This window comes from Rhinolophus hipposideros, assembly GCF_964194185.1.
Source record: "Rhinolophus hipposideros genome assembly, chromosome: 1".
NCBI lineage: Eukaryota > Metazoa > Chordata > Mammalia > Chiroptera > Rhinolophidae > Rhinolophus > Rhinolophus hipposideros.
In genome coordinates, this window is record NC_138047.1 from 80,496,554 (window position 1) to 80,522,748 (window position 26,195).

Genomic DNA, 26,195 nt, shown 5'->3' on the forward strand with positions numbered 1-26,195 from the left:
AGATTTCCAGAGCTTTTTAGCCTTGGTGTTCAGGTTTAGGGAGGGTTGCAATACAGAGCAACCGTTCCTGCACCACATCGATTTGTGGTAGGACCAGGCAGGCAGAGCAGACCGATGTTGTCTAGTCCTGCTACGGTGAGCCCTCTGGTTCGAATCCTGGGGAAGCAGCAGCTGCCTTGAGCCTGCTCCCCAGGTGAGCAGCTCTTGCTTACCTGGTGTCAGAAGAAAAGGTGATGCATAAGGGAGGAAAGTGGTAAAGAGCTGCCGCCCTGCGGTCTGTGCAGCTGGTGGAAACCTGGGCTTACCAGACACATCCTGGCCTGAGACCCAGCAGTGTGTGTGGATGTTTAGAAAGAATCAGCGGCCCTTTCCACACTGGTGTCAGAGGATTCTGCCAATAACTGGCAGGACGTTCTTCAGTCATAGGCCTATGGTACAGCTATTAATGCTTAGATCTTGATTTTCTCTATTATGCTCCCTTTCTTGTTAAGTTTCCTGCATGTCGAGGGTTGTCTCTTGCTAGGAGAGAACTCATTTATAGCATCCTTTTATTAAAATCACAGCTAATGTCATGCTGGGAGGTCAGTAAGGGACAGCACGTCTCATTAACGTACCTGCAGTTGGCAGCCCCCACCCTCCCCAGTGACCACAGCCTTTTTAGGACTCTGCACTCCAGGGTTTCTGATCACCACTTGAAATTCCCTATCCCTATTGTTTTGGGGGGGAAAGACTGAAGGAGAATACAGACAATCATCCTAAAGCTTCAGAATAAAAGTTGGAGTGGCCACAGTATGAGTGTGGCATTGAGATTGGAAACTCATGAAAGTGGGCCAGTTTTTGTAAAGCCTGGATGGGTTCGAGTTCTCTGGGACCAGGCATGGAGGAAAGAACAGCTCTAGCTGATTGGGACCTTAGCACTGGAGCAGGCACAGCATGTGCCAGATGTCAGCCTGTGGAAACAGATGAGGCTGTCCACCAGGCAGCCAGCAGTGGGCACCAAGCAGACCTTGCTTTGTGCTTGCTGAAGGGTGGGTGCATTGAGCTGGGCATGGAGGGCAAGCTAGACTTTAAAACTGGGGGTTGCCTTAATCCAAGTGAGCGGGTGTCTAACTTTGATAGGACCTGTCACAACCAACAGGCCAATTAGTGGGGTTCCATTCTACTTTGGTAGCCTCAGACCTTCTTCCTACGGGAGAAAATGCAATGACAGTTATAGGACCATGTCATTCAGTGACGACACTGAGTTCAAATTCTGAGACAATCAAGTTAGAGATGGAAAAGAGAAAATGACTAATTCCACTGGACTACAAAAAAAAAAAAAACAACAACAGTAAGTTGTGTGTGTGATTGTCTATTTGTAGGTAGTGTTCCCATTCCTTTTTCTGCCAACTTCTCCCATATATTTAATGGAGATAAAAATTGTAATTAATTTAGCTGGTAATATCTCAAGCTATTATAGATTAAGAAAAATACTTAACAAACACATCAGTGTAGATGACCCCAAAATATCTAGACTCTGCCCCTTTTCTGTAAGTATTTCCTTGATCTTTGGTCCAGAACAAATTGGTTAGTCCTGGTTACCAGCTGCTTCCATGGGCAGAAGAAATATCCTCATATGTTCTATGGCTGTAGGCAATACAAAAACAAATAGTTTGTATACTGGGCAAAAGATGTCTAGTAACAAATGACAAAACGATTCAAGGGGAAATTCATTGATTGGTTATTTCCTACGTGCCAGGCGTCTCTTGCACCACCCGGCATGCCTCTGTAGAGGTCAGTGACCTCTTCATTTAGCCCATGAGGAGGTGTGCGCAGAGGGTTGGATGCCTACGCAGCAATGCAAATGACCTTTCAGGGAGAAGCATGCTTGTATGTTTTAACAAATGCAGAAGGTGAACAAGCTTACAAAGGGGAGAAACGTTTTTCTAGTGTACAGTTATTTCAGCACAGCCCATTGGCAGGCAGGTGCTAAGGAAAATGTACTGAATGAGGGCATCACTGATTTCTTTCATACGGGGGACCATGGCCCATAGTACTGCCGATGAGAAAACAATATTAGCGTTACTTCTCCAACAAGGGCAAGTAAGTAAGTAGCCTGTTTTTACTTGAGTTCAAGTTTTACCATAAATTATTAATCCTATATTACCTAATGTGTATAAAGTTCTAATGTAGGTCAATTCATGCAAGAAATGTTTATTTGAAATAGCTGCTCTTGCTACACCCTTCTCCTATCCTCCCTCAGAACCACTCCTAGCTGCAGAGGAATACAGGTTTACCCTGTAGAGAGTTGCAGAAGTTTAGAACAGCAGTTTCCAAAATGGTATCCAACGAGTGACAGCCAGCAAATCCAATGATCTTATTTTTGTCCATAATATAAGTAGCATTTCGAACCATATCCTTCTTATTAGTATTAAAATGCTTAATTGCAAACTATTCAGTTTCTATTAAAAGGCAGTTCAAAGCTGTGTGTGTGTGTCCCTAGGTATCCTTGGAAGTTAGGTTTCCCAGGGCAGCTCTTAAAATTCTAAGTATGAGAGATAACATCATGTGGCAAATGTAGTAAATGTAATTTGTACAAGTACTCTGTCATGTGGAATTTGTTTCCCTTTTCTGTCAGAACCATGCATTACTTCTTCGTGACTTTTTTCCCTTGAAAGGAAAGCCACACAGACCTCTTGTTATTGCTCAGGGCCCTGATTAGAGGTTTCCATATTGTTGCAGCCTTAGACCAAACTACAGAGGGAAAAAATTATTTTACCTCAGTCGGTTATGGTCATGCAATTGTTCGGTCTCCTTCCAGCTAAACAGGTAGATGCCAGGAACCCTAGCAACCAAACTAAAACTAGAAAACACCCCTTTGTAAGGACTAGCGTGCCAGCTGTGACCTCAGAGACTGGCTCTGAGAAAAAAGGCAGACCCGTTCTCTGCCTCTTGGCGCAGGAGTCAGCTCTGAGCCTGCTGCAGGGAAGAAAGCCAAGTCACTCCAAGAGCAGCAGCAGCAGGGGCGGGAGAGGCCCTCTGCCCAGACACCCAGGACGGCGGCTCTTGGCAGGTACCTGTAGGGGGCGCTTGACTCTCCTTCCCCAGCACTGCTGCCTGCAGAAAGCAGGGTTGGGGCAGGAAGGCCAGGAATGAGCACTGTGCTGTGACATCGTTATCTGGGCCATTATTCTGAAAGCAGTGTAGACAGCAAGGAGGGGACTGAGCTTGACGAGGGAATAACCGGCTCAGAGAGGATGAAACAACCCATTTCTTTCAATGCTGTTCACTCATTTTTTGTGTCATAAAAATGGAGAAGGAACCAGGGAAAGGACTTGGGCTCTGGGCGAGCCTTGCTTTTCAGTTTTATATCCTTGCTGTTTACTTAATGGACAGACAATCATTAACCAGTTTCTTTCTAAAATCCAGAAGAGCCAATCGATACTGCTACAACCTTTTGGCTGCCCCCCCAAAGTTAACACTGAAATGTCACCTCCTACATAATTTTGTTGGATTTTCTAGTTAATTCCTGAAAAGAGCATGGTGGGGGTGCTTGAGGCAGTTGTAACTACTTGTTTCATGTGCATTAAGAAAACTCAGAGATAATTTTCAAATGAATATGAAACCTTTATAACAAGTAGGTCCCTTGAAACATAAAATAGACATTTTTCTCTGGTTCAAGTTTAGGACTAAATGAAGAGGAATTGGAGAGGTTCCAGAGGATAGTAATGAAAATGATTAAAGGACTGATGATGAAAGGTTCAAGGAATCGGGATTACTTAGCCTGGAGAAGAGAAATTTGAGGGGTGATTTAATGGCAATCTTCAAGTACAGTATGTGGAGGGTTATTACAAGTATGGTAGCCAGCTGTTCTCCAGCTGTACTGAAGGTTGAAAAAAGGAGAGAGAACTAGAATTGCAGCAAGAGATTTAAGTTAGACCAGTGGCATCGATGGTCCTCAAGCTAGCTCAATGAATGGAACAACAGTGTAGAAGACCATGAAATATTCATGTTTTGCACATATTATATATATATATGTGTGTGTGTGTATATATATATACACACACACACACACACACATATATACATATATATATGGGCTAATTCAGATACCAACCTATATACTAGTATAACAAAAACTTAAGGGAGACTCTAGAATACACACTCAAAATTGGGAAAATGCTGACTTTGGGAAGACAAGTGGAAATTAAAACCTTCCTTCAGCACAGACCCCAGGGGCATCTTGATTTGGGGGGCCCAGTTTGAGAACCCATGAGCTATGAAGTGGAAAGCACCAGCACACGTGCAGGGATGGCAGCAAGCTCACAGCTGGGGGTTTGAGATACTCAGGAGGGACGTCAATCTCATGAATCCTAGTGACGCTCTTCTTCCCTTTGCCCCTGATTTCTATCTACACCTGGGAAGGAAGTGGTGGGGCCCATGCCATACCAATAACTGAGAACCACACATCTTAGACACGGGGGAAGGTGTCCCTTTACCACAGGTGTTGGCCTGTCCCGGGAGAAGGCTATACCAGCAGGGCCCGTCAGATATGGACAAACCACTCTGGCCTGGCCTCTGGATTTAGTTCACCATTACCGACTCCAGATTATCAGGAACGTCACTCTTTAAAACAATGACACTTTTTTTATGTTTTATTACAAAGCTTCTTTTAAAAAATGCTCAGCACGTTAACTCAAACTGGAATGACAAACATTAGATGATAGTTTGGGGCAAAGGCTGTGCCTTGCTATTTAAAAAAAATGGGTACATCAATGCTCATTTTAACAACTGGCATAAAATCCCACTAATTGGCTAATAAAAACAGATACAAATACAGAACATTTAAAGTAATAACAATTCAAGTGCTGGGCTTTTTACAAGAAGGGAGTGAGAAGGAAAGAAATGAAAATTCACTGCAAACCAGTCTACTGAAAGTATCTGTTAAGGTTTACCATTAAAAAAAAAAAAAAAAAAAGAGAGATCACAAGAAAAATAAAATGAAATAGTACTGCCAACTGCTACCAACAGAGTGGATTTGGCTGTTACATTTATTTAGCTCCATCGAACACCTTAGAAGACAGAGGCCACTATTTGTTACAGGTCATTCACAGAGAAGCCATTAGGGACAAAATGTCATGTCACTCAAAAAAAGGCGGCTTCTTTTCATTTCACTTTTATTTCAAACTTTTCCAGATCTTTGAATTTTACTTAAAAGCTCATAGCTAGCAAAATATACAAGAAAATTAAAACTAAAAAGTGTAAATTTAAAAAATTCAAGTTTAAAAAAAAAGCAAACAAAAGATTCATCCTTTTGCACTGTTAAATAAAAGCTTTAGGAGAAAGGAAGAGAAAGAAGAATGGAGACAAAGAGGGAACTCTTCCACAAATTCCCCACCAGGACGCTGATGGATGTGCTGGCTGCCGGCCGGTTGCTCATGGCAGGCCAAGGCAGCCAAGCTGCTGTCCTTGCCAAAGGTTACAGGTGTGGTTGCAAGATGCTCTGGGAAGTGCGTGGCGGACATGAGGGGAGGCAAGCTGCTAGCTGACCCAGGGCCCGCTAGCATTCTCATGTGCTTTTTCATTTTCTTTTAAAAAACCTTTTATGCTTTAGTTTGGAACTTGGCTCTTGTAGTAGATGAAAGGGGGGTTGGCAGTGATTGTCGTTATGGATCAGTGTCTCTAGCAGTGACCTCAGGGTGAAGTTGATGTCAGTTCTCCTTTGGGGTCGACTGGGCAAGCCGTGGAGACAGTCTGGGTTTCAACAAGCTTCCATCTCCAGAAGAGGCCCCGGGGCCGCTGCCTTGGCTTTGCACGTTGGGAATGAGCTTCGTTTTCCACCTCAGGAAGGAACACACGACATGCTGTTAATGTGAATGCCACAGGCCTTTCAGAGATGGGAACCTCTGTTGCACATAGCACATGCCTCAAGATGTCTGCATTAAATTAATCCACTTTGTTGGTTTGGTGATGGCTAAAACGGACTGCCCCATGGTAGCCCCAAATCCCCAGACTACGTTAGAGAATACAGATTCAAAATGTTTATTTTGGTTCCACGTATGTTTCTATGTAGGTATAGGTTATGATGTGAAATAAATTTAATACTTTGGATCATGGTTGAAAAACAAAAAGTGTGAAAAACATCAAGAAGAATGGCCCAACCTGAATTGTAACGGTGGGCCTTGGCCAGACCAATGAAAGGTTGTCATCTAAAGTGTTTGCGTTTTTTAGTTCACTGCGGGGAGCCACTGTATGACATTGCACCCACCAAAGCTGTGCTCCCATCAGCCCTGCACTGCACACGCCCAGGGCAAGGCCCTGCAACCAGGATGTGCTCTGTCCACCACAGTCAGTCCAAGTTTTCTTAAGATTTTACAATTCTCAACATTTTTTTTCCTTCATAATAACTAGGTTCTCTAAAGATAGCCTTGGAATGTACACTTGACAAGTATTTAAGTAACTGTTGTTCAATATTACTGATAATGCCTTTCAAAAAGGAGAATCCCCAAATCCCAAAAGCTTAAATAAGCTGAGATTTTAAAAAGCACTTAAAAATAAAATATAACACTGTAACAGGATGAGACAAAGACAAAAGGAAAGTGAAAGCGTCCCCAAGTTTGGTTCCGTTTCCCCGGAGAGTATCTGCCTCCCGTGCTTTGACCTTAGGAAGGCTGCCTCGTTTAGACTCTAACTGGATCCCCGACTGTCTCACATGAATTCCAACCCTTCGTGCTTGTGCTGTCCTTGCTACTAGCAGACGCTGCCTTCAAAAGAAATACATTCTAATAGAGGATTTCTTTATGCTTTTTATTTGAGTGGAAAAGAGGTATTAGAGGAGAAATAGAAGGAAGCTTTGAAATAGTTTAATAATGAAAACTAAACTTGGGATGGTGAGTTACAGTCTATAAAGTGCTGTTCACAGAAGGAGAATGGTCTGTGAGATGGAAGCTGTGACAGGGAGGAGAGGCTAACGCCCTCCAGGTGCGTCGAAGGCACATTGCCCACAGAGAGCCCCACGAATGTGGTAACTATTACTGTGCAGGTGACTGCACCCCTGTCAATGCTGTCCCTCAAAATGACTCATCAGAACTGTGCATCTGGGTCATTACTGAACAATATAAAACAATATAAAACAAAAGCAAAACAGAAGGAAACGAGCCACAGAATGTTGTCAACTGAGGAGGTCTTCGATGACAATTTCAATTCCTAGTCTCCTGCAAAATGACCCTTTCCCTGTTCAACAGGGAAACACACACTAGAACACTGTGGTTTTCTCAATTTAAGCAGGGTATGGAGCCTTCACCTGGGGGGATCAAAGAGCCCCGAAGGACCCTCCCTTGGCGAGGAGAAAGGAGCAGAGCCCCCGGCAGTGGTGAGGGCACCTGCCATTCCCAGTCACACCGGACTTCTGAACCACATGTGTTCAAAGGTTTGCTCCAGGGTGCTGTTCCTGCTGAATGAAGAACGGCCTTGCGGCCCTGGGCTTGGAGCTGACAGCAGCTGGAGACAAGTGTTGTGACTCAGGATGGACTGGCCAGGAATGTCTCCTAGTAGAAGACAAAGTGTCCCTCTGTTGGGATCCATCCTGCCCCCAGCCCAGGGCTGACTCTAAGGTCATCAGGTAAAGTTGACCTCTGCAGCCCTCCTGAGGCGCCCCCTCGCCAGCCTGCACCGAGTCATCCTCTCCTCACCTTCCCCAAAAGCGCCTTCTCCTCCATTTTTGAGCTGAGCACAGTATTAACATAATTGTTAAAATAAACTGTCCAGAGGGGCCACGTATCACCGAGATAATACACACTTCCCTGGAAAGAAGCTCGACCTCTCCTAATAAAGCCATTTCTTTGTATAGGTATAGTCTCACGTTTCCCCACGGTTATTTCACTAGTTCAGTGTCCTCTTACAAATCCTCCTGAAAAGTTGGCTTCAGAAACCCTCTGTACAATTAACTGTCAACCAAAAGAGCAACTTGTGCCCACCCGGGATGCTCTCCTATTAGTGGAACGAGTATTTAAATAAATCAGCGAAGAAACTGTCTTGCTATCAGATAAGGAAGCCTAAACCCGGCTGCTCCTAAAAACACAGCGTTGTCAAGGGCAAACCAGGTCTTATCTTCAAATGAGAGAAATGGGGGCCGGACAGTGTTGCTTTACAGATAGAAAACTGGTCAAATCAAGAGTCTTTTCAAGAAACCACAGGCATGAGGCTCGGAGACTGGAGACTTCCCACATCTAAGGCTTCACTGGGGGACTGTGGAGGCTGGGCCAGGCCGGGCGAGCCCCAGCACAATCAAAGCTGCAATTACTGCTCCCGCTTCAAAGGGAGCCAGCGAGGCCCACCTCCTCCATGTTAAGACTCACGCTCCTCCACCAGGAGTCACTGTCGCTGCTGGGCTGCTTTAGAGTGGATTTGAAGGAGACACAAGACCATCCCTGTCCTCCACCATCCAGCTGGAACCCATGATGCTCTCCCTGGATCAAACTCCAATCCGGACAAAATATCCCACTAACAAAATGCAACCAGGAACCCAAATGGGCCGAGTCACTCATTAAGAGCCCAAGTGATAAAGGGAAATCTAAGGATTTCAAGATGGATCTGTTTCTGGTAGATGAATGGTATTGACTCTGGAGCATTAGGGCTTTCTAGGCCTTGACTCACAAGAAGTGAAGAAAGGGAAAGGGGGTCATTCCCGCTCCATCAGCTCTAACATAAAATTCTACCACCAGAAGCTGAGGGAAGCTTCACCAGCCCTTTTCCTGGGGGTTCTGCAGCCCAGCCCCTTCCCCAGCCGGTCCTCTGGCCGGTTAAGCCAAGGTGGAGGGGAGGAGGGTCAGCATGTGGCCAGGAACTCAGTCTGCTCCGCAGGCTAGGCCACGCTGGGCGCAGCAGAGTTGGTCTGTGGGGAAAACACGTGGCGCCCACCCCGGTGCCATGCAACATCACTTCCTTGTTCAGAAATGGTGAGGAGCCCAAAAAGGGGGTTGAAGTAAAGATCCTTCCTGCATCATCGCCCTCCCAAATGTTATTAGCAAGGAGCAGGAACTTAAAGTGTTTTTAAGTTAGCACATGAAATCTATGAAGAGAATAGCAGAGTTTAGCTTCCGGAAAGGCGAACAGAGGCAGATTTTAATTGCCAAGATTGCCTTATAGCAGCCCTTCACAAACCTCAAGTCACCAGTCTTACTGACAAAATCCTGTTATTTCAGGGTGCCAACTCTCCCCTTGCGCAATGCCATGGTTGGATGATGAGGCATGCAGACTTCCAGCGCAGGAAGTAAACATGACAGAGCACGTCTGGCCATGTCATTTTAGAGGAGACTGAGGCGCACAGTCTGACGTGAGCCCCAGAGAGTACCCAAGCCTCCTGCTTCCACGCGTCACAGCCTCGTTAACTCCAAGGTGGCCTTGTCTGCAAGAAGCAGTGAGGGGGGAGGAAGAAAAGCAACGTCCGCTGAGCACGGAGGTGCCAGGCCCTGGGACAAGTACTTTACATGTACAACGTCCTAAAATCGTCCCAGCAGCTCCTAGTGTTTCAGCCCATTTACAGGTAAGGAAGTCAGGGCTGTGGGAGGTTGAACGACTTGCCTGAGGTCACCCAGCCTAGGTGGCAGGAGAAGCCTTTGAGCCTTCAACACATGTTCGCTCCACCACACCTTTCTCATCATTCTGTCAAAAAGAATCAAGTGGCTTTACTGAAGCGCATGGGCAGTGTGAGCAGAATCGCCTCCCTCATCTGGGTATCAGTTATTCAGGCAGGTTCAATTCCAAAGAACACAACTGAGGAAAGGGAAGTGCAAAGGCCTCAAGCTATCCCAGTACTAGCAAGAAGTTCACACACAAATGGACCACATCTTACCCTTCCTTAAAGAGCCCCCTCCCCCCACCACATGTTACTCTCAGGCCCCATTTACTGTGCATTTAAATGTTATCTAACTAAATAAGCTTTGTCTTCTTATTCCCAAATCCACGCAATATCAGAAGGAACATATTACTGTATGGGAGGGATACAGTCACAGACAGAAAAGACACAAAAAATTTATAAAGAGCAGATTTTTAAAAAGCTGACATGATTTGGGGTCATTAAGAGTAGTGGCAAAAAGTTCCAGTCCCTTGTTCACTTATACTATATGCCACATTATGTGCATCGTAGGATAATGGCGTAAAGTATTAAGAAATACCTAATTCCCGCATATTTTGTTGGGGAAGATAGAATTGCACCTAAGCGTCAAAAATGACATATTTTGATAATTCAGAGAGATAAACTTAAGAGTTCTCTGGGTAACCCCATTATCCAGAAGGGCTCATTTCCTCTACAGTTCTACTTGGCTCAGTGAGAAAAACATTTCGTTAAACAAAATTTGTCCAAAATACGTTTTAGTTCTATCAACGATTCTTAAGTGCATTGATCTTAATTCAATTTCATGGGCTTCCATGAACAATACTACACCTCAAGCATTACACACCTCAAGACGGTTTTATTTAACAAGCCTCATACTTCTATTCTTTAATGGCATGTGATCAACCTTGCTTGCTAGCCAACGGTCCAGTTCCCTGGCAACCTAAACACAATTCTAGCTCCTCTGACCATAAAAGAAGGAAAGAGAATTGATGGCAAGGAGACTGCAGCACAGCAGATTTTAAAAGCTTGCACCATCTGTATGCTCCCCTCCCAATTTCTTCACTAACACAGCTGTCTAGATACAACCGCCTTGTCTGCTACCCTAACAGCCCAGCCACCAGCTGCCGTGCACACCTGCCGGGCTGCTGCCCCGCCCCCTCTCATCCCCATTCTGCACAGCCCAGGTGAGAGCAGCCAGCCTGACAGCTGTCACTACAGTGTGACCCTCTCCTCTGGCCACAGCTCACGGATCGCTGGAGAAGTCTGACCATGCCGGGCGAAACAGAGTCCCTTCTCTGGAATTTGAAAGAATCACCATCTTTTCTGGGAGACAGATAACTTTAACAATACGTAGGCTTGGGAGTTCTGGGCACATGGATCAAAGAACTGAAGTCAGTCTGCAGAAAGAAGGAAGCAATTTTCAGGGAGGGACAGATTATTAGAGGCAGAAAAAGCATTTGGATAGCTTTTCCAATGCCATATTCTAGTCCTCTCCTTGGCTCAACTGTCTTTGGCTTCCACAAGATGCTCCTGTGGCCTTAAAATAGATTTCTCTCTTCTCCTTCAAGGAGCATGGGTTGTTTCTGCTCCTTGTGGCTGGCGGAAATGCCCCTGGGCTGGGCTTCCATTCAAAGGACCACTGCAGGCGGTGCTTTGGGGCAACGCTGAGCAGGGTGAGGATGTTTCCCAGGAAATGCCTACTTGGGAGGCCACACAGCTGCCACGGCCAGTGCTGTGCCATCCCTGGGTCTGTCTCCCTTATCTGACAGCCACCCACCTTCAGACTTCAGGCTCCCTTCCCAAGAGCCCCTAACCCCTGGGTATCTCCTGCTTGTTCAGTGACCAGGGCCACTCAACAAGCCTGGGCTCAGGGCTTCCTAAACGCTTGACATACTTTGTGCCAAAGTTTGTGACAAAAAGATGAAGAATGGAAAACAGGATGTCATTTTTTCACTTTCTAATTGTCAAAACCTTAATTTTTACTTTGAGACTTTTGACAAGCCTTTCTAGCTGCTTCCAATTTTATTATTTTGTAAGAGCATGGCTTCACTTTCTAAGCAGCCTTGCCAACCCAGAGGCAATTACCCAGCTTATTGATACTTAATGTGGGTGACCACAACTGCACTTATGCAACACAACTTAGAGCAAAGATTAGGCAAGTGTCAAACTCACCAAGGAAAGCTTCAAAAACTATATTACATACAAATTTTTCTGTGAGACCACTGAAACTGTTTCGACTGCTCCCGGCTCTGCGAGGGCAGGGTAAGTCTCGGGCTTCGGGCAAGGCTCCCGAGAGAGCTCCAGGGTCACCGTCCATCACCTCCTGAGATGTCTCCAGCCCCACTCTGCTGCCTGTCAGCTCTGTCGGGAGGATTCACAGGACCCAGGGGCCCCAGGTTCCCAAACCTTAACTGCCTCATTAGGCACCATCAAATAGAAAGCTAGAAACATTTTTTTTTAAAAGATACAAATCCAAGCACTGCACAATTAACTATTGCATTCTATACTGTATTAGAAATTACCTCTCCCACTCACCTCTTGGCCAAGGAAAATAAAAGTTAAGGTTTTTATTTAGTAAAAAACATTTGAATTTCTCAGTTTAGCAAGTATACAAGATAAAGATTATGCCAGAGTCAAAAACAGTGTGTGAGAATATGTCTATATCGAGTGCCTATGTGTTTAAAACAGAGGATTATTTTTGTGTATTTAAAAAGATTGCTTGTATCTACTTTTAAGTAGTTCTTTGATATTATATAATCCAAGGAAATTACTGAAATATCACAAGAATATCTTTCAATCTACATAATTTTAAGATGGTGGGCTTTTTGTATTTGTTTGCTAAAGTAAATATTAACCAATTTGTCAAGTTATATTTTTAAATTAGTAAACTCAGAATGATAATCCTCTCCAGTTTTTCAAAAATTTTAATTCTTTGCTTCTTTAGTTCCTGGTGAATTTTAAGTAAGGAAGAAAAGGAAGTTCGGTTATATGATGACACTCTCTGACTTCTGACAAACTCTTGAGATGTTACATACATATTCCAAATCAGAAATGTACCAAAACACTGGAAACTCACAGCAACTCAATCTCTATTCTATCAAACCCAAGAATTCCCTCATGACAGGACAGTTTAAGTGTCACCTACTCCAGGAAGCCTTCCTTGACTGCACTCTGATTTACATACTTTGTTTTTATTTTTACATAATGCACTATATGCACCTCCTTCATAGCATAAAACATTTTATAAATACCTATTTGTATGTCTATATCTTCTTAAACTCTGAGTTCTCCAGGAAAGGTCCATTTGGCAAGTAGCCCCATTGTCTAATACACTTCTTGATTTGCAGTAGTCCTCACTGGATGTTTGCAGAGTGAATAAACAAACGGTTGGCATTCGTGATACTGGCCTTCCAGCTGGGCCCAGGAGAATGTGCACAGTCTCATTCCCTGTGGCCCTGGGCTCCCAGCATTCCCACAAGTGACAAGTTAGTCCAAAAACCTAAGGATGAACTTGGCTTTCTTGAAAGACCCACAGCTTGGAAATCACCTCCACCAACCTTGAGAAATGTCTTTTATGGATCCCTTTTCTAATTATCCTAGAAATTGTTGAAAGGTATCGTGGCCGGGTGATGCTAATTTCTTTGTTTCACCATGATTTCACCAGAGTGCATACTCTTATATAATACACGAAAGTAGAAACATACGGGGAGCAGGGGACAAAACTGGGTCTATGAGGAACTGCTTAATCAGCCAATTTCTATTTCAGGTTGCATTAGGCAATTGCAATGGCATTTTCCACCCCTATACCCTCCAAAAATGAAAGCATTAGATGAAACATATACCTTTTAAGGAATAGAGCGTAAGTTTTTAGAATAGAGCACTGAGGAGTCTTTCTATCAGCAGGGATATTTTTCTTATAGTTCATTGTTCCCCACTAGTAATGCGAGTTCTCTAGCACTGTAGGTACGTACACGGATGTAGGAATTTTCTTGAAGGACACCAAAACAGTGTTAAGTTTCACTGTGTACATAAAAGAAATAAACCCCCTCAAAAAAATCTCTTCCTGTTAGAGGCACGATGTCTCCCTGCCCAGTGCTCCATCAGCTTTACCTTACTGAAGACAGGAGCATGAGGGATTTAGCTAATACTCAGCAACTACTTACCTTCAAAGCAGTAAACCGGTCATGTGAGACTTCACATCACACTATCTGCAGGATTGAGTCTAATCAGATTTTTTATCTGTCTTTGTTTTGTGTCTAAGGTGAAGCCAGCACTAGCGTGACCTAGTCTGGCAAACAAGGAGCCATATGATCACGTCACAGAGAATCAAGCCCCATTAGAGGCCCTTGTTCTGGGGAGGAGAAGGGCAGGCAAAGCAATCTATGCAGGAACTGAAACCCAGCCACAGCACGTACAAGTCATTTTCCAGATCACACAGGTGCTTTAATAGTTATACAAAAACCACTCAGACATAGACTGAGGACTACGAATCTGTAAATATAAGAGACCCTGTCTCTTTACTAACACTGGGAGGCAGTGTAGACCACGGAGAGCAAAGCAGACTAGGAAGTTAGAGCTGAGCGGCGGGGGACCTTCGAGGCCATGGGGACAGCCGTTTCCTTCGTGCTGGAGGAGCCCGAGGTCCACCAGCATTCAGTGACCTGCACCAGGCCATGCAGCTTACGGGCGGGTGCCGGGGGTAATCTGAGAGGCCAGGGGCCTTAGCCCTAGACTAAGCTCCTTCTACAACACGATGAGCTGTTTCCCTTGTCTTTCATTTCTTTCTCACCACTCTGTTCCAGAACCACACACAGAATACCCTCCTCATTTTTCAGGGATAACAACTGGGTATTACCAAGCGCCACCTCCTCAGAAGGGCCCTTCCTGACCATCCAACCTAAAGCAGACTGCCAAGTGAATTCCCGTTGTATTTTTATGACAGCACTTACATTTTCCTGTTTATTTTTCATCAACCACCCTCATAGCAACGTAAGCACTACAGAGAGCGGGGAACTCCTTTGCCTCATTCAACACCGAATCTCCAGGTCTTACGAAGCAACCTGGCATTTATTAGGTGCCCAATAAATGCTGAATAATAACAAAACAAATCAGCTACTATACACACCGAAGCTTCTGAATTCCTAAAACAAAGAAAGAGGTAAGGGGAAGAGGAATGTTATCGTTCCTAATTTACTGAAATCTTTACGAATGCAAGTCTGAGCTCCTCTCCGCTCAGTAATTCTTATCAAATGATGGCCAGTGCTGCTCTCCCAAACAGGACCGTGACTTCAAAGGCTGCAGGACGGATCTAGCAACGAGAGGAGAGAGTATCACGAGAGACTCCATGTAAGTGACCCTCCTCCGTCTGCAGCCTCACCGGGCGGTTGGTGGCATTTTTTCTTGAGGATGGGGGGGGGGAGGGTACTTTGTTTTGCTTTTTTGGTACAGGTTAGAGAGGACACCTTAACCTTTATATATAAAAAAAGTAAAATAAAAGACAAGAAAGCACAATGAGAGCTGTGACTTATTTTTAAAAAAATGTTTGAGATACATCCTAGGACAAAAATATACTCAGCTTAATCTTTAATCTAAAACACCACATGATGTTAATCCAGGAGGACACAAAAATCAAATACCAAACTCAAAGATACAGAAGCACATTTCTGTATGATTTTTTTAAGAGAAACAGTGCTAAAGATTTTGGAGCCATCAGATGATGGAGTAAATCAATGCCTGTTTATCCTCAGCACACTGAACTTTGGAGGATTTTCCATTTAGAGGAAGAGAATGGAAGAACTGCTGTCCATGCCTGTATTCAGTAATTAAAAGGACAACATTCTTTCAAAAAAAAAAAAAAGAGGATGCAAAAAGCCCACAAAAATTTGTGCACGTGATTGTTACTAGAATTTCTTCTATCACAATGCCGTGAGCTTCTGGGGGCAGGGCCTGTGATTAAGTTATTTCTGTCTCCTCTAACTACACGGGGAGGCCCGCTCAGAATAGATCCTCAATAATAGCTGTTAGGTGGAATTAAATCTGGGTGTCTGTGATACTCTTTTTGGAATACCTTGTTTGGACACCTAAATGAAGGGATGATCCTCTTTTCACTCGGAGAAATGCCTGCCACTCAGTACTAATTTAGGAGAGTTTTGATATCATAAAACGACAGTGATGGCATTTTGAAGAGCCAGAGGAGTCTGACTAAAGATCAGGGAAGCTGCAGGGAGGAGAGGGCACCTGAGGGTGGACAGAGGAAGGCAGGTACATGTGACACAGGCACAGCTGTGGGAGGTAGGTGTCATTATTCCCGTTCCATGGATGAAGAAAATGAGGATGAAAAACCTCAAGGAGCTTGCCCAGGCACACAGTGGACTTAAAATTCTGATCTCGTTGCTTCCAAAATCTCTGCTGGCCCCTTTGGGAAAGTCTGTTGAAATTTCAGCACCAGAATTCAGTTGTAAAAGATTACGGAAGGGTCACCTGGTTGTAACCAAGGACCAAATGACCTGCAGGGAATGCTCTTCTCCTGCAGACCAAGCGCCTCGTCTGGCAAAGGAAACGGGCTTTCCCACACAGGGCACCATGTGCAGCGGCCTCCATCTGTCTGGGGGACTGCTAATAATTTGGCTTGCACTGAGCACAGGACTCATGGGGACAGGTAGGAGGTAAGGAGAGGCAGGGGATGAAGGCAGGGGCTACAACTCTGGGGATAGGGGCAGACGTATAGCTGCACTAAGCGGTTTGCACTTCATCCTCTGGACGATGAAAAGCTCTAACTGTTTTGAGTTGGGAAGTGATATAATCAATTTGTGTTTTAGCAAATCCCTCTGGGAGCAACATGGAGAATGACCTGGAAAAAAAGTCTGGAGGTAGGAAAATGATCCAAAGGCTGTTCCAATAATCCAGATGGAAAGTCTGCACACCTGAGTTGGGCTGTGGCAGTGACGAGTGTGAGAGGAAAGCCAGACAGACCAAAAAGAAAAAACGGACAGGACCTGGATGAAGGTGTGCTAGGTAGAGGGTAGAATCCAAGGTGGCTCTTCTGAAAAGAATTGCCATCAGGAGAAGATACGGACACACCATGGATTCAGAGCTTAGCAAAGACCAAATCAGTGTACAAAGCCAGGTTCCCGGGGCTGGTGGTTATGTGGTAAAAAATAAAAGAATCAGAGCAAAAATAAATGAGATAAATACTACTTACAAATACTAGAGGGAGATCTAGCAATGGTTATCAATAAAGAAAAAACTTGATAGCAGAATACAGTTAATCAAATAAGTAGTCCCCATGTCATACTTTTAAATAATAGAAAAAAATAAAGCACATCTGTTTTTCTCACTAGAAACAAATAAATTACTTTTAAGTATCTATATATCATCTCAGTTGAGAAGAAGACTCTAAAGAGCAAAAACTGCCGAGTCCTGAGATAGAGAGAGCCTGGGTTCCTCACACGCGGCTCTGCCTGGGCTGAGGAACATGGCATTTTGTTTGCTGGTTTGTGTTGTTGTTTGTTTGTTTTTCAGGCAGGCAGATTTGCAACTCATCACAGTAAGGAATGGTTGAGAAGAAAGACTTAGGGGAAAAGGAATAGAGAAAGATTACAAGGGAAGAAGGGAAGAGAGAAACGCATATGATATTGCAAATACATAGCCGGTATAAAAACCATCAGATTTTTTAAAGCGCTCGTTTGATTTGGGGGGAGTTTCCTCTTTAAAGGACCAAGGCTGAATGGCATCTGTATGAGCAAGAAGATTCACAAGCAAGTGCCTCTGTCTATAATTAATGTCAGCAGTAGGACCAGAGAGTCGTTCTTACCATGTTTCAGATGTAGGCAGCTGTCATTCTTGGACCTGTACCTGCAGAAAATTGTGTCTTTAACAAATTTTTACTGAAGAGGTTTTTGAACATTCCAAATACGTAGTAGCTACAACATCATGTGGACTTGTTTGCTTTACGTTTTATGGTTCTTATACCAGCCATTTTTATTTGTGCAGTACTAGTGGCCTTACTTTTAATGAAAGAGAAAAGGGGAAATAAATACGACCTCACTGATTGATGCCTTGAATTAAAGTACAGGAAAGATAAACCCTACCATCACGTTTTATATTTTTTAAATAACCTAAACCACAGAAAAAAATTCTCAAGCGGCTATAAGGTAGCATATTATAGAATCATCATTAAAAAATCTTACTGTAAAGTAGTTTTGCACATAGAAGTGTTAAAGCAAAGAGAACATAGACAACAGAAGCAAAAACAAAACAAAACAAACAACCACAGTTAACAACCAGGATTCCAGGTGACAGGGTTTGGGAAAAAAGTTTTTAGATGTGCCTCAACACAGTCACATTGAAAAGAAAGGTCTCTTATACAGTTTTAAAGAATTTTAGGAGGAAAAGCAGAGGTAAAGTATCACAGATGTAGCTGCAGAATAAAGCAGTGTGTAGAAGGAGGCGAACTTCTTCAAAGGCGCTTGTCAGAAGCATGAGAACTGACTGGACAGTCACACGGTGCCTACCTGATGCAGATTCCTGTAGCTTCTCTCTCTTCCTCTTCTTTTTCTTACCCTGGAAGAAGATGTGCACGGTCATGTTATAGACTACACTGTGAACACGCGGGTGAACGCGAACCAAAAATACAAGCAGACAGTCAACAAAGAGATGCCTCATACATTCTCTTTCCCGACCCCTTTCCCTCCCTCCCTCCTGTACCTAGAAATAGTCAGAAAGCAGAGAAAGAGAAAAAAATCTTATTTCTTTGTGACCTTTGTCTCCATAGCTTCATAGTATCATCAACACTGACATTGGGAGTCGTCTCACACACGTTAGGATAATGGTGTCCTAGGGCTGTGGCCACAGAGCCCCCTTCAAGGGAAGCCCACTTAAAGAGGCAGACCTTTTATTTCTAACCACCACACTTAGAACCCACTTCTGCTAGGAAGGCAGAAATCTTCCTTACTGTGAATTCCACTATATAATTCAAAGTTCAGGATGTTAACTACGTAAGCACCCTCAGCCCCCAATAATGTACGCATAACAGGACCAAGGATAGTGGTAGAAGGTAGAAGTGATAGTTCAAGAAGAACTTGAGAAAACTAAAGGTATTATAATTTCAAATACTTATTTCTGGCAACTATGGTGCTTGCTGCCTAAAACAGATACAACAACATGGGTATGTATGCAATTTTAAATATATTTCAAAATCATCTTAATCACACATTCAAAAATTTAAGTTCCATTTATAGTGGTTTAATTTCCCGTCCTTCTTCATAATTACCTACCCCTCAATAAAAAAACTGTAATAGGGCACAGACACAGTACATATTTGATTTATACGAATAGTAAATGACCAACCTGGATTAGGATGGTATTTTCAAGTAATTGTGACAAAACACATATCACACCCAATATCTCTATCTTATGTCTGCTGTAACAATCACGTTAACAAATAATGAAAAATAAAACTACATGATTGTATTGAATATATTGTGTGAATATATAAAAGTAATATTTGTATGCACCTCAAAGTAGTTTTTCTTCATGTGGTATGACCTGACCAATCAAGGCATAAAGCTCTGGAAAACTGAAACTATTCTTACGAACACTGAGTCAGCCCTGGGAAATGGCATATTAAAAATAACAAAGTCTTCTTCAAGATACTTCAAGGTGCTCTGGGAAGAGGAAAGCGGAAAGAGGGGGAGAATGTTTCTCACAGGCATCTGCTCTCTCTCTTTCAAAAGGAATTATTACTGTGGTTTTTCATAAGGTGCTATGAGGTTGGTGTATGTCTGGAACAGTCTTCCTTCCTCACTATCTCCTCTGGGCTCCCACTTGCCTTTGAACACTCATCTCCTATCATCTCTCCCAGGAACCTTCTCGTCCCACCTCACCCCTTCCCACCCCACCCCCAGGCAGAGTTCAGTGCCATAACCTAACTCTTCCCAGGTGCTGAGATGGGCCATTGTCCCTGAACTCCTCACCACAGGACCATCAGCTCCTAGGAGCACCGCCTGAGTCTCTGCCACCTAGTACATGCCTAGAACACGTGATGTGGCTTGAGGTGTCAGACTGCTGTGGCCTGTGTGAGGTAACCTATACTATTAGGTTGGTGCAAAAGTAATTGCGGTTTTTGCCTTTTTTTTTTTTTTTTTTTTTTTTTTAACCTTTTAAACCGCAATTACTTTCGCACTAACCTGATACCTACATTCCAGGGACAAATCAGCGTTTCAAGAGAACCTACATTTATGGAAAACAAAAAGAATGCTAACTTATACCACAAAAAAAAAAGCAACAACAAAAAAACCACACACAAAATTCATGTGATAAACATATGTTTCATTAAAATTACATAAACAGAGGGTGCCAAAAAAAGTATACACATTTTAAGAAAGGAAAACTATATTAAAATTGTAATACTCAATATATACCAATAACAAAACATAAATACAAGTCACGTTTGACTTCTGGGATTACAAGAGGTGCTCAAAGTGGTTTCCATCAGTGTCCAGACACTTCTGATTATGGAGAACTACTGCTTGAGCAACATTGACCAAAATGTTCACTTGTGTACATTTTTTTGGCACCCCAAGTATAATACTGGGGTTATTAAGCACTAAATTTAAAAGCTCTAATAATATAAATATTTGGCTTATCTCACTTAAGAAAATATGTACACTGTTGATTTATGAAAACTTCAGTTATAAATGTTATAAACAATAAAACTTTGAAAACAAACTGAAGTTATAAAACCTATGATGCAATAGAAGAGGGCATTTTAATAGTAAATCATTGAGATATATTTCACATGATCTTAGGATTAGATTAGCATTCTGACACTAAATGCTAAGACGCAAAGCAGACTTCTTGTTTTTTAAGAATACTATTTTTAGCTAAAGTGCTATCAACTGAATTGACTTTTGTTTGCCTTAATAGGCTTACGTTGATTATTATAAAAACTATATGGAACAAAGCTGGGCTTCCCCTTCATTCAAGGGGATTCTAAAATCAAGTTATACAAAACAACTTCCTTTAAAAATTGTGCAGAGGAAAATCTTTCAAGGTAAATTCACATTGCACTGGCTTTCTTTAAAACTACTTTCTTCCCATCTCTCCACCCGGAGAAAAGGAGAGATAGCAAGGGGAAAAGAGTATGTGTTTATCTCTTTTTAAAAGTGAAAACTCACTCCTTTACTTAAAGATCAGAACCAGAAATTTCACTCAAAGACAGTTAACAAGCAATGCTATATAATCTATACAAATTCACAGCACAGCAAAGCTCTTCTGTGGGCCAGAGAGGGAAAGTCAGCTCTCCCCATTTCCACAAACCATATCCAAAGGAGATCCAGGACAGGGTTAGAAGAGGACACTTCTGAAAGTCTTTAATTGGGAAATTGATCTTCCCACTTAAAGGGCATCACAAAGACTCTACCCAGGAAGATGCTAATTACTGCCAAGAGAACAGACGCCCAGTTCGGGGGAGAAAACTCTCTAACTAAAGCAGTCTTCTTAAGAAGGCATTGGAAGACTGAGCTAGTCAGCTTAGGAGGAAAACTGCATAGACGGTGAAGTCAGGGAGACCTGGGTGTAACTTGCAGCCTGGCCACTACAGGGCTATGAACAAATTACTTAACCTCCCTGACCCCTCAATTTCTCTCATCTGTAAAATTCAGTAATACTATTTATGCCACGGGATTGTTATAAGGATTGGAAAATAACACAGAAAGCCTTTACACAGTTCCTGACAACTGGCATATGGTAGTTATTAAAACAACAACTCAGGAGAGCTGACAAGCTGTTGCTTGTAAGTAACAAACAGTAGGACTCTGACTTCCTATGTCATGGTTGTACCCGATGTTTAAGCTCCAATAGTGAATTTTTCTTTGGAGCACACATTACCGGAAACAAATGTGTTTGGAAAGTCTTGCTGTCTCACTATATGAGCTGTAAGACCACAGACATGCAGCCCAATAGGACCATCTACAGCAATGGCCACACATTAAATTACTTATTAATAGCATCACCCTCGACTTTTTTAAAAGGGACAGTTTCACCTAACACTGTCCTAGCTGGTATTTCGAATGCTAGTCTCACATGGAAAAAGAAAATGATCTTCAAAATTTTAAATTAAGAGCTTAAATAATAAACTTGTTCCCTCTATATCATTTATAATATACTTTCTTAGAAATATTCTTCGCTGTATCAAGACTACATTAGTAAGATGTTCAAACTCTAAAGTAATAACATAACAATATAAATGAGATATTTTTGCCAATAAAATTAGTACAATTTAAAACATATGATAATACCTACTGTGTCTGAATAAAATATATAGACATCAGGGTACATTAATATGAAACAAAAACAAATATTTTGCCAGTTCTGATTAGTATGTGGTAAAACAGACACTTGACTACATCATTTATAAGAATTGCAAAGTAATATAATCCTTTTAGAAAGCAATTTGACAATATGTATCAAGAGCCTTTAAAATATTTCTATCCTTTAACTCAACAATTCCATTATTGTGAATCTATCCTACAGAAATAATAGTCCTAAAGACAGAAAAAAAAATGTTATGCATAGATATGCTCATTGCAGGATTATTTCCAATTGTAAAATAATAGAAAGCAACTTAAATCTCTAAAAGCAGGGAAAAATGGTTAAGTAACCTATGACATTCACTCAATGAAATATTATATAGCCATTAAGATTTACATATGGAAACACTATGTCTTAACAGAAAAATGATTATACACAAGAGCAACATACATGACACAAAAGTGTATGTGCACACATACACACTTATATCCAAGTAAAAAATAAAAACATATGCCCATAAAAAAAAACTGGAAGGTAATGTAACTAGTTATTACTAATGTTGCCTGTACATGATGAGAATATGGGCTTTAAAAAAAAACCTTTTTCACCAACATTTTGATAAGGTGTTTTTTTTTTTATTGAAAGTGTTTTACTTAAAAAATTAATACTTTTAGTATATATGTGTGTGTGTGTGTGTGTGTGTGTGTGTATATATATATATATATATACACATATGACAACTGAAAGCTTTCAATATAAGCTTTGTGCTATATCCATGAAATCTTTATTATAAAGTTCAATAAAATCTTTAAAAATAAAATCTTTATTATTAACTTCCAAAAATAGGAAATAGTACCAGCATTAGATACACTCTAAAACACATTTTTTTCATGAAAGTAATAGAAAGAAAGAATGGGTGAAAGTGGAGAGCCATTGGTATGCAGAAGGGCCTTACATAATTGTCTCTTGCAGACCAGCCTGGATAAAGCTGCATATGTAGCTGTCTTTCCTTCCGCGCTAATTCATAATATTTAGCCTGCTCTTCACGGGAGAGGGCATGCCACTAAAACAAAGAGGGGAGAGGGAGGACATCAAATCAAAGTAAGCAAAATAGAAGCAGTAACACATATTTCATGTTTCAAACACTGAAGAATGAAAATATTAATTTTTAATAGTTAAAGAAAATATTCGAACTGATTTATTTTTAAATGGCAGAAGACCAAATGCTGCAGAAATCTAGTTGGCGTCTGGTGGCTAGAATGAAACTCAAACTCTGGTTTCTCTATTCTGTGCTTTTTTCCCCAAAGTGTGATGATCTGTCACCTACTCTTTCTCTTTTCCAATATAAATTAAAAAGAACTGCTGCTGCTGCACCTCAACACCCAACTTAGCCCCTTTTCATAGTTTGCAGCATCTTCTAATAACTGAGCCTAAGTATCACTTATGCATGCAAAATGTGATAATTTCCAGATGTCTTTTCCACAGATATCCTTGCTTCCCGTGCACACTCTCCCACTTTGTCATATGTAGAGTATGAAACCTTCATCATACGATCCTGTCTATAAAGCAAGATATTAAAAGTCAGTCAGTCTGTCTCAGTCTCTTCACCCTCTCCTCACACTTATATACTAATTGTCTACAGACAGAACACTGACAACATGGTACAACCACACATGCACACTTTATGGTCACGGTTTTTAGCTTCCTTTTGATGGAAAGTAAGGGGCATTGCTTAAGTTTATTTTGCCATCTAGAATTTGAGGCTGCAGTACCTAATTTGAATACAGTGGCTGATATCCTTTCCATTTCTCTTGTACCTAACTGATAGATATCATAATAAATAAATAGCTCATGTAGGCAAGGCAACCATTTGGGATTTTAAGCAGCTTATAATTTGCACATTGCTTTGCATGTTTCCACACAGCTTGCCCCAGGCTCCCAGGAGGCAGTCTTGAAGTATTTTCCATACTTTCTCAGTGGCCGGGTCTGTCAACAGACTTCTGTCCCAGAGAACTGGTTGAGCTTTGGGGGGCCCACTGTCAAGTGGCGATGGCACAGAGGCGGCAGGTACAGACCTGAGGCCGCCCCACACCTGGCGTGCACCCACGGGCACACTCGCGCATGCGCACTGAGTCAGCCGCAGGCCTCGTGACTCCTGCTCTCCCCAGCAGGAGGGGTGGAGCTTCCCCTTTCATTTCCTTCTATTCAAGGCTAGGTGACTCTTTCTCATTCCTGTCTACCTGCATATTGATTTTAATTTCCCGGTTCTAGGTTTTAAAAATGATAAAAACAAGAAAAAGAAAAAGAAGGTATGGCTGGATTGGGGAAAGGATGAGCGAGATGGATGAGAAAGTTCTCCTGGAGGTAGACGGTGCTAAGTCATCGACCCAGACTCAGCCCTAGGAAAACAAAAACCCCTGCTACTCTGGCTTGTTAAGAGAACCTGACCTCAAGGAGGGCACCAACGCACCTTCTGCCATGTCCCATCCACCACTCTGGCCTCCAGCCTCGGTGCGGTTGGTGCCCACAGGCAGGTTAAGGGGTTTCATTTCCTTCGAAAGCCCCTGAAAAGCCAGGGCTTCTGTGCTGGATTTGGGTAGATGATTTATTTTTTAATTGCTGTAGAAGTGCAGAGTGTAAAGTTAAGAAGCATGACACTCAGCAGGACTTGGCCTGAGCCTAAAGGCAAATCAGGTAATAGGCTTTTCTTTAAAAAAAAAAAAAAGAAGTGGGGCAGAGGGGCAGGGAATTGGTAGGGAAAAAAACCCCAAAATCCTAAAAAAACACGTTATCTGAGACCTACCTAGTTCTTTGTACTAACAGAGTAAACACAAAGTCAGTGGAGCCTAGGAAGAAGGCATGTCTGGGTCAGCAGTGAAGTTTAAATTAGGCAAGAAAAGTCACACTGCCTCTACCAACTGACAGCTTTCCTAAATCTGAGGCACTGGCCTGGTACTAGAGACCTTCACAGGGAGAAACAAACAAACTGGGCATGGTGGAAAAGATCAGCCTCGACTGCTTTTTTTGACGAAAGACTAATCATTAATATTTATACAGTAATGGTACTAAATAAATGTGACTGGCAGAGGCAAAGTGTGACCAAAAATGAATGAAAAAGGAGTCAAAAAAAATAAAATTACAAAATTTGTTTATGCACTTGACAAGTAATATCTGTCTTATGCTACTGCAATATATCAGTATAACTTTATGTAATTTGTGGCAGCTTTATAACTTGCTGAGTAAACCTGAAATAACTTTTATGAAATTTATGTTCCAAAATACATATGGAGTTTAGCGTCTTCTACGCAAACAACCAGGTAGTTTTCAGTGAAAAAAATAGGTTGGCGAAAAGACCCGAGCTAACAAAATTCAGCAAACTGCAATGAGAAAAAGCAGGCCACGGACTCAACTATTTACTTGTATCTTCAATTGCTTTTAGTTTTCTGATATTTCTAATGCACAAAATCTACTCACAAAACATCCTTTACCAGAGTAAAACAATAGGTCAAACAATAGTATTCAAGTTTTGCATTGAAGCAAAAATAAGTGTAGTATAAATTAGAAAGATGATCTTCCTTTACAGGAATTCCTGAAAGACAATTGACTAAAAATGCTTCTGTATCATTTTTGCCTACTGAAAAATTAAGAGTTAATTTTTTAAAAAATCAAATTTCATTGTTAAACCAAGTTGTTGAGAAAATATCCACTTAATTTGAAGAAACTTATACAGTTCCAAGATTTAAAAATCCTGACAATACATCTGCAATAAATGGACCTCCTTTAATAGTCAGGAGGGTCTTAAAAAAAAAACAAAAAACTTATCTGAAAGTTAAGATTTGTTATTTATAATACGAAGAAAACTTTAATTCATATGAATGAACATTTCTATTTTAGAAATACGTAAAGATGAATAAAAATCAAAAGATTAAATGTTCAGGGATGGATTTAAGTTCCACTTTTAAGAATTATAATTATTCCAGTGTAAAACTTCATGATTTTAAATCCAGGAACTTTAAAGAACTAGCAAGGACTACTCTGCCAGAGGGGAGTTATGAAAGGATAGAAAACCTGATCTTAATCAAAGATCTCAGAGACCTATAAATAGAAACAGGTGTCCAAATCAAAGACAGAGAAAGACCCCAAATGAGAACCATCCCTTAGGACACATGCTCTGATCTGGGGATTGTTAAGGGAGCTGAGAAAGTAGCAACTGTGGGAAACGTGCATTAAAAATAGGAAGCATACCTCCATATCATATCCTTAGTCTCTTGAGCAGGAAAAGAATTCC

At 41.9% G+C, this 26,195-nt stretch overlaps 1 protein-coding gene across 2 annotated transcripts in view; it reads right to left on the reverse strand.

The window, feature by feature from the left end:
* Positions 1 to 4,616: 4,616 nt before the first annotated feature.
* LEF1 (lymphoid enhancer binding factor 1) overlaps positions 4,617 to 26,195 on the reverse strand; it is a 112,213-nt gene continuing 90,634 nt past the window's right edge. The window contains exons 9-12 of one of the 2 annotated variants that reach the window (XM_081056157.1): positions 22,863 to 22,970; positions 18,109 to 18,157; positions 17,409 to 17,449; positions 4,617 to 5,820 (exon numbers count right to left, since the gene is read on the reverse strand). In XM_081056157.1, coding sequence (XP_080912283.1) covers positions 17,415 to 17,449; positions 18,109 to 18,157; positions 22,863 to 22,970 — 192 coding nt within the window. In that variant the 3' untranslated portion in view covers positions 4,617 to 5,820; positions 17,409 to 17,414. The remainder of the gene's footprint in view (positions 5,821 to 17,408; positions 17,450 to 18,108; positions 18,158 to 22,862; positions 22,971 to 26,195) is intronic. The other variant, XM_081056156.1, reaches the window with a different exon arrangement.